Source organism: Lynx canadensis, chromosome B3, assembly GCF_007474595.2.
Source record: "Lynx canadensis isolate LIC74 chromosome B3, mLynCan4.pri.v2, whole genome shotgun sequence".
In the NCBI taxonomy this organism is placed as follows: domain Eukaryota; kingdom Metazoa; phylum Chordata; class Mammalia; order Carnivora; family Felidae; genus Lynx; species Lynx canadensis.
The window spans coordinates 116,923,712-116,937,120 of record NC_044308.2 but is presented as its reverse complement, the minus strand read 5'-3'; the positions used below and the strand labels follow the sequence as shown (position 1 = coordinate 116,937,120).

At 45.3% G+C, this 13,409-nt stretch overlaps 1 protein-coding gene across 12 annotated transcripts in view; it reads right to left on the bottom strand.

Annotated features, from left to right (window-relative positions):
* The window catches only part of SIPA1L1 (signal induced proliferation associated 1 like 1), a 362,478-nt gene that overhangs the window by 15,951 nt on the left and 333,118 nt on the right, over positions 1-13,409 (bottom strand). For all 12 annotated transcript variants that reach the window (XM_030319459.1, XM_030319465.1, XM_030319461.1 and 9 more), the window contains 3 exons: positions 7,179-7,412; positions 6,246-6,411; positions 1,118-1,364 (listed from right to left, as the gene is read on the bottom strand). In XM_030319459.1, coding sequence (XP_030175319.1) covers positions 1,118-1,364; positions 6,246-6,411; positions 7,179-7,412 — 647 coding nt within the window. The remainder of the gene's footprint in view (positions 1-1,117; positions 1,365-6,245; positions 6,412-7,178; positions 7,413-13,409) is intronic.

Below are 13,409 nucleotides of genomic sequence, written 5' to 3'. Positions count from 1 at the left end.
AACTCAAGAGCCAAAAGACAACCTGATTAAAAAATGGGCAGAGAATACGAATAGACATTTTTCCAAAGAAGACCTATCGACGGCCAACAGGTAAATGAAGAGATGCTCAACATCATTAATCATTAGGGAGATGTAAATCACAACCAAAATGAGGTATCACTTCACACCTGTTAGAATGTCTATTATCAAAAAGGGAAGATACAAGTGTTGGCAAGGGTGTAGAGAAAAAGGAATCCTAGTGCACCGTTGGTGGGAATGTAAATTGGTGCTGCCACTATGGAAAACAGTATGGAGGTTTCCTCAAAACAGAGGTACCATATGATCCAACTATCCAACTATTCCTATGATCTGGAAATTCCACTCTGGGTATGCACCTGAAGAAAATGACAACTCTAACTTGAAAAAAATATATTGTACCCCCATGTTCACTGCAGCATTATCTATAATAGCTAAGATGGAAACAGTAGCTATTTCTGTTTCCATACACAGAAATGTGTATGGAAAGTGTCCAATGATGGATGAATGGTACACACACACACACAACGGACTAATACTCAGCCTTAAAAAATGAAATCTTCCCGCATGCAACAACATGGATGGGCCTTGAGGGCATTATGCCGATTGAAATAAATTGGAGAAGGACAAATAAGTCACGGGGTTTCCTGCAATGTACCACATGGTGACTACAGTTAATAACTGCGTATTTGGAAGCCGCTAAGAGACTGATGTTAAAAGGTCCCATCAAAAGAAAAAACAATTTTGCAACTATGCATGGTGACAGATCTTAACTAGACTCACTGTGGTGATCATTTCACAATACAAACATCGAATCGTCAGGTTGTACACCTGAAACTAATATAACGTTACACGTTGGTTAAACTTCAGTAAAAACCAAAATGAAACAGATAACACTTACGGTCTGGTGAGGCTGACCGTTGGTACCTGTGGGCTGGGATTACAGGTGAGAGGCTGAGGGAAGGGTGGCTAGCAGAGAACCTGAGCATGCAAGCCACACTTGCTCCAGCTACGCCTCTCTGAGCAGATGGAGCGGCCCCTCTTTCTGGGGACTCACCTCCCTCAGCAGGGCTACTCGGCGGCGGCAGAAAAACCAACTTACCATGCAACGACTTCATTCCCAAGGTGTAAGAAGGCCTCCGCAACGGAAGAGACTTGGGAAGAGAAGGGTACGTGCTACTGAAGAGGACGTCATTGGGCAGGGCTTGGTCCAGAAGTGAAGGCCTTGAGGTGAAAAAGTGCTCCCTCTGCCCGCTGTAAATGCTCTCGTCTGACAGCGTCCGGTGCAAAGCCCGCCTTGAGGTGGGGGTGGTAGGAAAAGGAGACTGAGGAGAGGAGAGCGCATGGAACTGAAAAACAGTGTCGAGACAACAAGAAGTAAATTTCTTGGGTCACACACCCAAGGCTCGGATTGGGGACGGGTGGGCTGATGAAGTCACCGCTCTTAGACACCACCTCCCCCTTCAGATCCTAGAGCCCGGCAAGGAAGCCTCTGGCTCCACCAGCTCGGTCCACACCCTTCAGAGCCAAGATGGGAGTGCCTGGCCATCCTGTCCTCAAGGCCCAGCACGTGGCCTATGGCCTACTGGTGCTCAGCACACAATTCAGGTGTGAGATTAAGCAGATTCATCAGGACTGTGTCATGGTAAGAACAAGATGATGATCAGACACATGTGAGTTTTATTTGAGTCCCGTGCCATTGACCGAATCTGAGCCCAGCATTTCTCAGGATTATTACGAGGAGTAAATGCAAACACTGGATTGGAGTGTTTATCGGTGGTATTAAGTGACATCATGGTCCCCAGGGGAACAGCCACAGTGCCAGGAGGTTGTCCCCAGAAGCTTAGCAGGTGATGCCATATGCGCTGGGCAACAAGAGCACTGGACCATCGTGATCTACTAACTCTAGTAGTAGGTGCCTCTTGATAAACATCAATTACTAATACATTCAATGAGTTTTAAACATTATTTTTTAGGATGGATTTCTATTTATGAAATTAAAATAGGGAAGCCGTCTTAAGTGACAAATATTTATACAGGTATATACAAATGGCTGACATTCCACAGAGCTGTTATCTCTTTTGCCTTTGTCACCAGATTTGATTTTACTTGAGATTCTTCTGCAAAAAGTGAACTTCTGAGAATCCCATTCATTGCGAAACAACAGATATATTAACAATGTTTGAATATCCAGCCTGAGAGCCAACAGAGTATTTGGTCTATCAGCAATAAAGCTCCATTTATTCCATGGCTCTCAGGCTAGTGTTCACTTTGGCAGGGAGAACAATGTGGAGGACAGGTGAAGACGTGAGTAGGAGGGCTGAGTCATAGCTGGCAGAAGGCCTCTGTGGGACTTTCCGTGACACTCTGAAGAGGCAGAGGGATGATGACACAGCCACGTCTTCTTTTAGGACGCTGAGAATAGAGCACACACTCAGGTTCATTCATGGGCTCTGTGTCTAACGTGCTTCTGTTCAACAAACCAAGGGTTAATCATGTCAAAGCTGCCCAGGAAATGGTGTGCACAGCTGCTGCCTAAATGTGAAAAAATTATTAATCCAACACATGCAAATGAGCCCCAGGAGTAGCCAACTGTGTAGAAAGTGTGCTCACTTCTAAAAACTCACAAGGAGTTAAATGCAAGGTACATCTATGCTTGCCTAGAAAACTAGAAAAACTAGAAAACTAAGCTGCTGTGATAAATTCTGAGTCTTTAAGTACAGGGAACTGGGTATGGAAATGGTGATTTCCCTTTCCACCTCAAAGAGAAGAGTGGGCATCACGAAGGTTAAATGGATTGCCGATTACAATTTTAAAAACTAAAGCCAGATTCTCTCTTCTGTGTCTGCAAGCTTCTAGGATGATCACATAAGGTTTTGCCAACCACACCAGGCCCCGGGTCTCTCCATTCAAACACTGGTCCCAATCTTTTTTTTTTTTTTTTTTTTTTTTTTTAAGCACTTCTGGGTTCAGCAAAGGGATTTCCTTTTCCAGTGAGTATCCCCACCCTGATGGTTTCACAGGACGGTTTTCCACCAATTTTAGTTTTAGCCTCTTTTGTGGGAAACATTAACATACTTCAAGGCAGTGAACAGCTCCCTTGAAGGGATCCTTTTGAGCAGTATGCTTTATTAAAAGTTACAACAACCTGCACTCAAATGGGAGGCGGGGTAGGTGATGGAAGGAAGCTATCTGTCTCGACGCTTTCCACCCATTAAAAAGTAGTCTTGTCCCAACACACTGGGATGTCCCCTCACCCCATCCCTCTTCAACTCCAGTCTTGTAGGTATGCACACCTATCTGGTTCTGAGAGCGCCCTCTGCCGGCCTCGCATGGTGCTTGCTGGGTGGCACCCAGTACTGCCCGCCCTGGGAAGGAACCACAAGGGAGTCAACGGCTGACTCGGAAGGGATCTGAGAGCCCATAAGGCTGCGGGGTTTTCAAAGTGCTCCAACGGACCCTATGGGTTTCTCACAGCGTCACTGTCTGGGGAGAGGAGATGTTCAGGTGGGACCCAGGAGCCCGAGACACCCACCCCTCCCATCAGAGAAACTGTGTTCTCAGTTCTACATATTGGGCTTCCACGTATACTTTTATTCAAATTCCTGAGCTTTAAAATCATCTGGGCACCACCGCTCTACTCTGGGCTGGTTTCAAAGCTGAGGAACAAGGCATCTAGCTCCAGGTCAGTCTCCTGTTCTCTCACTCTTTCTAGTCCTCCTGGCTGCAGAGAAATGGGTTACCCACACTTGCAATAAGCAAGCAGTGCTTACTGGTGGCAAAGCAGGCCTACTGATTTGTACTGTGTTCACTTGCGGCTGTATGCAGCCCTCGGGAAAAATACGGTTATCCCAGCTCTGTCCCCCAGTGAGGTTTCTTAGAATGTTAGAGCTCTGCTATTTTCCTTCCTTGAGCTCCGCAGCAGCTGCTGAGGCCGTGCAGCCACCCCTCTCTGAGCCACAGCCTGCCCGGCAGAGTCTGTCCCGTCCTGCAGCAGACATCATATGCCCGGGAGTGACCCTGTCATTTGATATTAACCAGCGCTCCTAAGTAGCACTTGCTGTCCAGGAAAGCTGATGTGGTCCGAGTGGGTTCCAAGGATCACACAGCCCAAAGCTGGCCGCTGCTGGGACCCTGACGAGGTGGCTCGGGGCCTTGAGCCAGGCATGGCCTGGAAAACCTCTCAGGAGCACGCTGGCCTTTCTGACACAGCAAAGCCCTGGGCAGTCAGAGAATCTTGGAAGACACATCGAGCCACTTAGCTAAACTCATCTGAAACCAAACCGAAAAGGAGGACGCCGGAGAGAAAACAGCCTTATTTCCAGCCCTGCTTGCAGCCTTTCCCAGCAACAGAGGAGCACTTTCTCCGCAGAGAGTCTCATGGTGATACAGCCACGGCACAAAGAAAGTGCGCTCCTGTTTCAACTAGGAATGTTAAAATAATTCATTTTGGAAATAAAAGCCAAGAAATGGAAGAAAGGGAAAACAGACATTTGCTTTCAATTATTTCTACTGCATAAGTAAATCAAAAGAATAGAGTTTGCCCCTTTCCAAAAAAAAAAAAAAAAAAAAAAAAAAAAATGTTAAGAGAACTGGAGGAAAGATTCCTTTCAGGGCAAGTTTTATTTTCCTCTAACCTCAAAGGAAAAATCTGAAATAATTTTTATTTTGAAACTGGTACTTAAATGTTTTAATATACCTCTTTGGGTTCTGATGGAAAAAGAAGTTTCAAGCACTATCTTTTGCAAGGTTGCTAAGGAAACCATTTGTACCCTGGGTGATGAGTCAGAAGTCTTAAGTGCTGGCTTATAAAACAGAAATTAAAGAAATCAAGAATGGCAAGTCTTTAAAATGATTTATGATGTTAATGTTTATGTTAATAAACCTATTTCTCAGCAGAACTCCAGACTGGCCTCTGGAATACGTTTGATTTCTATAAATGTGGATTTCTAAGTTTAGGAGGTAAATCTGACCTCTCTTGAGGAAGACACACACACACACAGAGGAATGTACGTGTGCTGCACACACACCAGAGTGGAGACAAAGCCAGGATGGACAAGGCCACGCCGTTCATCCCGCTGGGCATGGCACCCTGCACTCTGATCCCAGTTCGAGGACAGCCAAGTGTTCAGGGAAATATGTAGCTTACATCTTCAATCAGTTGTCAGAGTCCCTGAAGTACACTGTCTAGTCACTTTAAACAGACTACCAGTCATTTGGCTAAGAACCTGGAGAACAGAATATGTCAAAGCTTGCTGCCCTGACCTTCCTGGAGGTAGACTCCAGTCTCCTGGGGCTACACCACACACCGCAGACAGAAATGCCTTACGCTCAGAGCCAATTACGTTTGGGCCCCACTCAGCAAACAACCAGCTCCGGGCCCTGGGAGTGTGAGATCGCACACCTTCAAGAGCCTTGAGTAGGCTTCAGTGGTCCTCTGAGCTGAGGAGAGCAGAACAGAGCTGCCACGTGGGCAGGCAAAGGTCTGGCCACTGACACACAAACATACACCCTGAGCATGTGCTTGGGAAATGATGGGGAAGGAGGCTGGGTTTAGAGAAGGCATTTCTCGACTGTAATTCTGGGAGGGAAGTACAGAGAAGGCTCGGTAAAGTAAACAGAATCTAGAAAGTTCTGAAGGTACGTGGTGTAGACCTAGTTTGCTGGGCTGAAGAGGTGGCTTTTGGGGGTGAGGGGGTGAAGAGAGTGAGTGTCCATCAGGCAGTTTCTCTGAGCGACGGGCCAGTATGTGGCACACAGCCAGTAGGCTTGCCTGGTGGGTCAGGGGACAAAGGTGAGGCCAAAGTGCAGGCTGCTGTGGGCACACAAGGCAGGACGTGAACCCCGGGCTACTTGTCAGGGGAGAGACCCTTCGGACAGAAGGCACTAAAGCCTTTACAGAAAACTCTGACAAGAGAGACAGAGGTGCCTCTGCAGAGCTCTCAGAAGCAATGTCATCTGAGCTAATATTTCATCAGGAGCATGGCTGGTGCACTGAAGAAAGCCTGGTGGCGGGAGAGACAGGTTAATCTAAAGGCAGACCGAGAGGTGTGGCAGCGGGGCAGAACACCCAGGCGTGAGCTCATTTTTGGGAAGGGGGTGATGGCGGGAGGTGGGCTCCACAGAAGAGGAGCCAGGAGCCAGCACTTCCAGGAGGATGTCCCTGCGGCGAGCAGCCCCATCCCGCTGGGCCTCTCTTACTGCCATTTACCCCGGGCTCTGTCCTGTACCTTAAAGTTCTTCTGCGATTCGGGAGTTGGGCTTTCCAGGTCGATGAGTTTCTTGAGGTCCTCCTCAATGGTGGACTTGGAGGCCGGCTTGGGGGACGCCCGGAGGTCCCTGGTTGAGGCACGCAGCCTGGTGTGGGCTATCTCGTTGCCGTCGCTCTGGTGGCGCCTGGAAAGAAAGGGAAGAGAGGGTAGCAGCCCAGCTGACAAGGTTGAGGGAAGCGGGTGATGGGCCCAGAGGCTATAAGTCAGTGGGGAAGTACAGGAGAGAAAAGGTGAATCTGCTGGGGTACCTGTTTGTGAAAGATACCACCAATCTCAACGCAAAAGAAAAAATTCTGATGACTAAATCACTCTTCTACGGGAAACTGTTAGCTCCACTAAGCCCAAATTAGCAAGACTTATTAATAAAAGACCACAGGCTATGAATCTCAAGTGTAAGTTTTGTACAAATACAAACAACATAATTGAATGAATCACGTAGGGTTTTGTTTTTCTTTTTTTTTCTTGCTGTACTACTTTGTCAAAAAGTTCTTTATATTCAGGGGTAGTCCCTTTCTAATACTCCCTCCAGTGGCTCCCGGCCCAGTTAAAGATGACATGAGAAGGCTGTGATTAATATAATCAAAGGGATAGTGTCATCTTAGTGCCAAAGGGTCATTTATCCCAAAGTCTGTTCTTCAGACATACTCTCTTCCTACAAGATCGAAGATTCTCAAATCAGTGTTTTGCCACACATTTTATTTAAGGAATGAAGCAGAGAAATAACTGAAGACAGGTTTTACTCAGGAGAAAAGAAAAAATCTCCCTACCAAACACCAATGCCTTCCCAGACCCCAGGTGGCTTCCTCTCTTGCAGGAAATTGCCCCAACCTTTTCTGTTCTTGGTCATGTTGAAAGCGAACCACTCAGGAAGAGAAGCAAAAGAGTTCTTACTTTCTTGTATCCATGAATCCCACGGAGTTTATGGTTCCTTCGGGTTTCTTCCAACCAATCAGGTACTTGCTGGTCGCGCCCTGGCGAGGGTAGAAAGTCCTAGGACCAGACGAGGAGGAGGAAGAGGAGGAGGAAGGTAGGAGCTGTGAGGTGGCAGGATGGAGCTCTTCTTTAGGGGAGCTTCTGGCACTGGTGAAGACAACGGGGCTGGGAGAGTGTCGGGAGCCCATGGTGCTGAGGAGAAGCAGGACAGAGACAAAACGACCCCGGTGTGCATGCGTGCATCCCGGGGTCAGCACAGCGGCCGTCGAAGTGTCGTCCAGGACAGGAGTGATGGCCAGGTTAAAGAACAATGAGTATTTCATAAAACAGTAATGGGGATGGGCTGGCTAGCCAAAACAGTCTTGTTTTCTCGCTATAATTTAAATGTCTGCTGTGAAAATGAAACACGGTCACCGGGGCTGAGTCTGCACTTTGAGGTTAAAAAGCGAAAATAGTTAAGACTGTCAGGGACGCTCTGAAACATGCTAACACACTGAGGTTTGCTACAGTGAAGCCTGGAAGAGGCAAGTAACAGGCGAACTGGCAATAACAGGTGTAGCAGTCTCAGTGGCTGTCTGCCTTGCCTTCCTCAGAACCAGGGCTCCTGGTGATGCTCCCCAGGTCCAGGCTGAGGAAGGGACACGACACTGGATCAGGCATACAGTTCTCCACACATCCACATCCACGGCCAAAGGGGCACACTGAGGTCTCCTTCCCCATGGCATCTGGCATTAAGACTGATTCTCTAGAAAGCTGTTCAATGGAATGGAAATGGATCACTATCCTACACCATATGCAAAAATCAACTCAAAGTGGATTAAAGACTTGAACATTAAGATCTGAAACCATAAAACTCCTAGAGGAAACCACACGGGATAAGCTCCTTGACATCGACCTTGGCAATGATGTTTATGGATTTGACACCAAAAGCAAAGGCAATAAAAGCAAAAATAAACAAGTGGAAGTATTCGAATTAAAAAGCTATACACAGCAAAGGAAACCATCAATAAAATGAATGCAAGTCATATTTCTGGTAAGGACACAATATCCAGAATACATAAAGAACTCCTGTAACTCAACAGAAAAAAAAAATGTGATTAAAAATGGGCATAGAGGGGAGCGTCTGGCTTCGGCTCAGGTCATGACCTCACACTCCATGAGTTCGAGCCCCGCGTTGGGCTCTGTGCTGACAGCTCAGAGCCTGGAGGCTGCTTCAGATTCTGTGTCTCTCCCTCTCTCTGCTCCTCCCCTGCTCGTGCTCTGTCTCTCTCTCTCTCTCTCTCTCTCTCTCTCAAAAATAAACATTTTTTAAAAAATGGGCATAGAATCTGAATAAACATTTTTCCAAAGAAGATATATGGATGGCTAACAAGTATGTGAAAAGCCGCTCGACCTCACTAATTATCTAGGAAATGCAAATCTAAACCACAATGAAATATCACCTCACACCTGTCAGAATGACTATTACCAAAAAGACAAGAAATAACAGGTGTTGAAAAGGATGTGGAGCAAAGGGAGCCCTTGTGCACTGGCTCTTACTACAATGAAAGTTGTCACTGAAGGTTTAGTGACCAGGATGGGGTCTCAAAGCATTTGCCAATAGCACTTTGTTGGTCAAAACCCAATGGTCCTGAACTGAATGAAGTATGGACTTTTCATAATGATGCATCAATACTGACTCCTTAGCTACAACAAATGTACCACAGGAACAGGAACGTCAGAGGACAACAATGGGGGAAACTGGTGAGGGGACGTGGGAACTCTCTGTACAGCTTTGTAACTTTTCTGCAAGTCAGAAACTATTCTGAAATAAAAACGTTTCTTACTTAAAAACTAAGCAAATGAATAAAACCAAAAGCCCCAAATCTTAGCGGTGCTGAGACAGGCGATACTACACGCAGATGAAAGCGATCTTGAACCCCCACCTGCAACCTTACCTAAACATCAATTCCAGCTGGCTTGTGTATTGAAACACAGAGCCAAAGATTCTGGACTATACCACGAAGAACATCTTTATGATAAAGGCAGAAGTCTCTTTAAAGGATCATAAAGGAAAAGACTGAACTCCATTGAAAGCAAGAACGTCTATTCATCAAAAGACACAGAAAAAGAAGATGTATAAAATACAGATCCAACAATGGGCTCCTCTCCAGAATACAGAACTCCTAAAAATCAATAGGAGAGACCACCATACAGACAAAATGGGCAAAGATCTGAAAAAGGAATTTCACAAAAGAGGATATCTAAAAGACCAATACATGTTGGTGCTCAACATCATCAGTTAAGAGGAAAATGCAGATGGAAGTCAAAAGGGGAACCAGTACACCCCCACCAGAATGGCTAAAATTAAGACTTCTGACACCAAGTGCTAGAAAGGATGTGAAGTGACTGCAACGAGCACACGATGCGAGTGTTACTTGCCACAATCTGGTCGTGTGACAAACTGGTTCGGTCTCTGCGAGAGTTGTACGTGTATCATATAACACAGCAACCCCACTCCTAGGTATATACTCACAAGAAATGCACACGTATGTGTACCAAAGGACATGTACACGAATCTGTAACATCCCTAAATTGGAAACACTCCAAATGTGCAACAGTGGGATGGCTACAGGAGTTGTGGTAGGTTCTCACGACGTAAATATAACACAGCAATGCTACCTGCAACACATGGGTGAATCTCACCAACATAATGTTGACTTAAAGACACAGAATAAAACATATGGTAGGATTCCATTTATATAAACTCCAGAATAGGCAAAGTGCGTGTGTGACTGTAGGATTCAAGACTGTGTTTACCTTCGGGAAGAGATGGGAATGACCAGGGAAAGCAAGTGAGAAGAGTGGGGGGAGGGGGGAGTTTGGATGTTGGCTAAGTTCCAGTTCTTGATTTGGGTGGTGATCCCATGGGCATGTTCACTCTGTGAAAATGCAAGCGGATGAACACATATGACCTGTGCCTCCTTTGGGATAAATGTTCTACTTCAACGAGAACACACCCACAAAAATACGTAAGTAAATGACCTGAAAGTACAAGCCCTACATTCCATGAAGCTTGGCCACAAGCAGGGCAAAGAGGGGGTGGGAGTGGGGACAGAGCTGACCCAGCAGGTTTCCCACAGTAACTGGGCCTTGTTAACACTTCAGATCAAACTTAACCCTCTCTTTTATTTTTGTAACTAAGCAGGAGGTATCAGGCTCAAACTTCAGAAAGAAATGGCCAGCCATATTCTGATTACTCTAACAAGTTTTCTTTTTCCCTGAGATTTTTGTAGCTAGAGAGGAAGGGAAAGAAAGAAAGGAAACAAATAAACAAACAAACAAAAAAACCCTTACAAGACCTCAAAGGGCAACATAAATTTCAAAACAATGCAATCTCACCCAGTTTTTACCTTGAATACAAAATTCCTCTATGAGTGCCATATCCAAATCAATGAGAACAAAATAACAGTAGGTGTCTCTGTTATGGAAAACAGACTAAAAGTGGGTAGGTGAAGTGGGAAGGACATAAAGACAGGGGCAAATGAGCTCAGACACGGTAGCACAAGAGACTCAGGTTAACAGCAACACCCGGGAGCAGAGGCAGTGTCAACAGGAGTTTCTGAAATAGTAAAAGTGCAGCGTTTGGGGTCATTTGCCACAAGATGACAGGCTTGTGGTTATGTATTGCTCACTTAGGGACAACAGCTTATCTCTGGTTTGCAGACTTTCCCCACCTGAGTATATCCACGTCCTATGCACTTGTAACACAGATGTGAGGGTGTCTCAAGCCTCATCCGTGGTTATGATCTGAAGCAGATGCCCACAGAGTGAAAAGTAAGTCAAAGTCTAATGTGCACACCTCTCATCGTGAATAATCATGTGCTTGCTTTGCCTTGATCAGCATCTACCAGCGAGTACAGGTGTTTTTTAAATACTAGATCTGGTGCTCGCATTCTAGGCATGTTAAAAATGCATACTGCAGGGCCCCACCCCAGAGATTCTGAGTTGGGGGTGGGGAGGGAGCACATCGGAATATGTACTTGCGACTCATTCCCAGCTGATGCTGTGGCCCTTTAACTCCTAACTTGAGAACTACAGTACCATCGGTGCATTTGGATCGCCCATATTTTCCCTTTCTCAGCAGCAAGTATCTTGATGTGATAGTATGGGAATGCAAAACCCTGGGGCTTTCAAAGAGACCAAATGTGTGGTCAGAACAGAAATAATTAGCCATGAGAATGAAGAGTAAATTGTATAGTCCATTAATTTACAAATCATTCCTCCATGTTTTACAAACTAGCTATGCCCGTTTCCACCATAAGGTCCAGACTGCATGAAAAGGAAGTTATGGAAAAGGCTTGGGAACATCAAAGAGAGAGCAATGTATACAGCATATACCAGTTCTTTGGAGCTCTTTGCTTCCTGTGTGAATTTCATTAGTTCCGTTTCCCTGGGAGGCATTCAGTAAGTTTTTTTAACTAGATTATAAACTCTGTGAAGGCAGGGATTTTTCTTTGTGTGTCGAACAATGCCAGAATACACTAGACACCCAGTAAAATACCTCCATACGGTATTTAGCACGTACGGAGCGCACCATCTGTCTTAACTTCTTTACCTTACTGACACAGTCTGTCTCCCCCACTTAAATCTACGCCCCATAAGGGCTGAAATTTTTGGTTCACTGCTATATTCTCCATGCCTAATGGTCCCTGGCCATTGTAGACATTCAATATTTGATGAAAGAAACTGTCAAATAAACTAGCCATTCATTTTAATGTAAGAATTACGTATGAAGGCTGTATTTTATTCATATTGTATTTAAAATTGGACGTTGCTTTATTTTTATTGCAAGAAATAAATCTACAGAGTATGCTTCTGTTTACAAGTGTATTCTTAAAAAGATAATTGCTTAAGACCACGGACCTAGATATTGGTTTTATCTGTGAACATGATGGCTGGCACTAGATCCCAGGTGTGAAATAGCAGCACACTTTTATTCATGGATGGTTATAATCAAGACAGCTCTATTAACAATTGATTAGATTTGGGAACAAAGGTAAAAGCAAAAAAAATGAATAATTCATTGGTAGTTCTTCCTTCTTTAAAGTATACAACTCACAGCATGAAGCAAGGTGAGCACTTTGGTACACTTGGCCTCCAACTTCAAGTAGGCACAGGAGGATCACCTGGGGGCTTTCCAAACACACATTCTTGGGCCCTATTCCCAGAGATTCTAATTTGATAGAGCTGAGGAGGTGCCTAGGCGAATGTATTTTTGCAGACTCTCCCCTAAGTGTGCACACTGCTGGAGAACCACTGCTTGAATCAGCTGAATTATTCCTACTGTTATGACTTCATCGAAATCCAAATTCATATTGTCAAGATCAAGAAGGTGAAGCCATTGGAGCAGGGTTTCTCCAGCTGTGGACTATGGCCATCTGCAGGTATTGATATAAATGAAGATTCCTTGGCTTCTGTCGGATCTTCGGGAGCTCCAGAAATCTGTATTTTAACAAACTCCCCCCAAAGGATTCCCATGTCCCTAGAGTTTAAGAACTACTGTGTTAGCGTCTCACCTCTTCTTGCTCTCAAATAGGTGGTCTCCTCCTTCCTCTGCAGCCCCGTCCCCAGGCCCTGCTGTTGGTGGGGCTCCTTGAAGCTGACCAACCCTGTGGACCTCAAACCACCTGGGGGGAAACGCACCCACACACTTGCCCTGAAAATCTCTGAGGTGGCTTTAATTACAAAACAACTTCCTAATGTTTAGAAAAGACTCAGCTCAGAGAAACTATTCATTCTCTCTTAATTGTGTATTTAAGTTACAGCAAGAGGAATTTCAGATACACAGACACAGGATAAAGTTTTGAAGAGGGACAGGATGTGATAAACACTGAACTTGCTCAGAAAGGTCATGGGCTCTGTCTTCTCGGGCTTACCTTACTCCTGTCCCCCTTTGGAAGCGGTCGGACAAGTTCTCATCCTGGTAGGATGGTTTGAATAGGACAAGGAATGGACTCTGCTCTTTCAGAATTCTTTTTGGTCTTACGATTTAATGGCATTTGGAGAATCTGGGCTTTCCCTATCGATGGGATGAACGGATTAGTTGCATCACAGAACAAAGTAATGATAAACTTTGTGTCAGTGAGTGCCGCCCCAAGCAATCTGCCATCTGCACTTGACAGAAGTCTCATTTTCCCAATGTACACT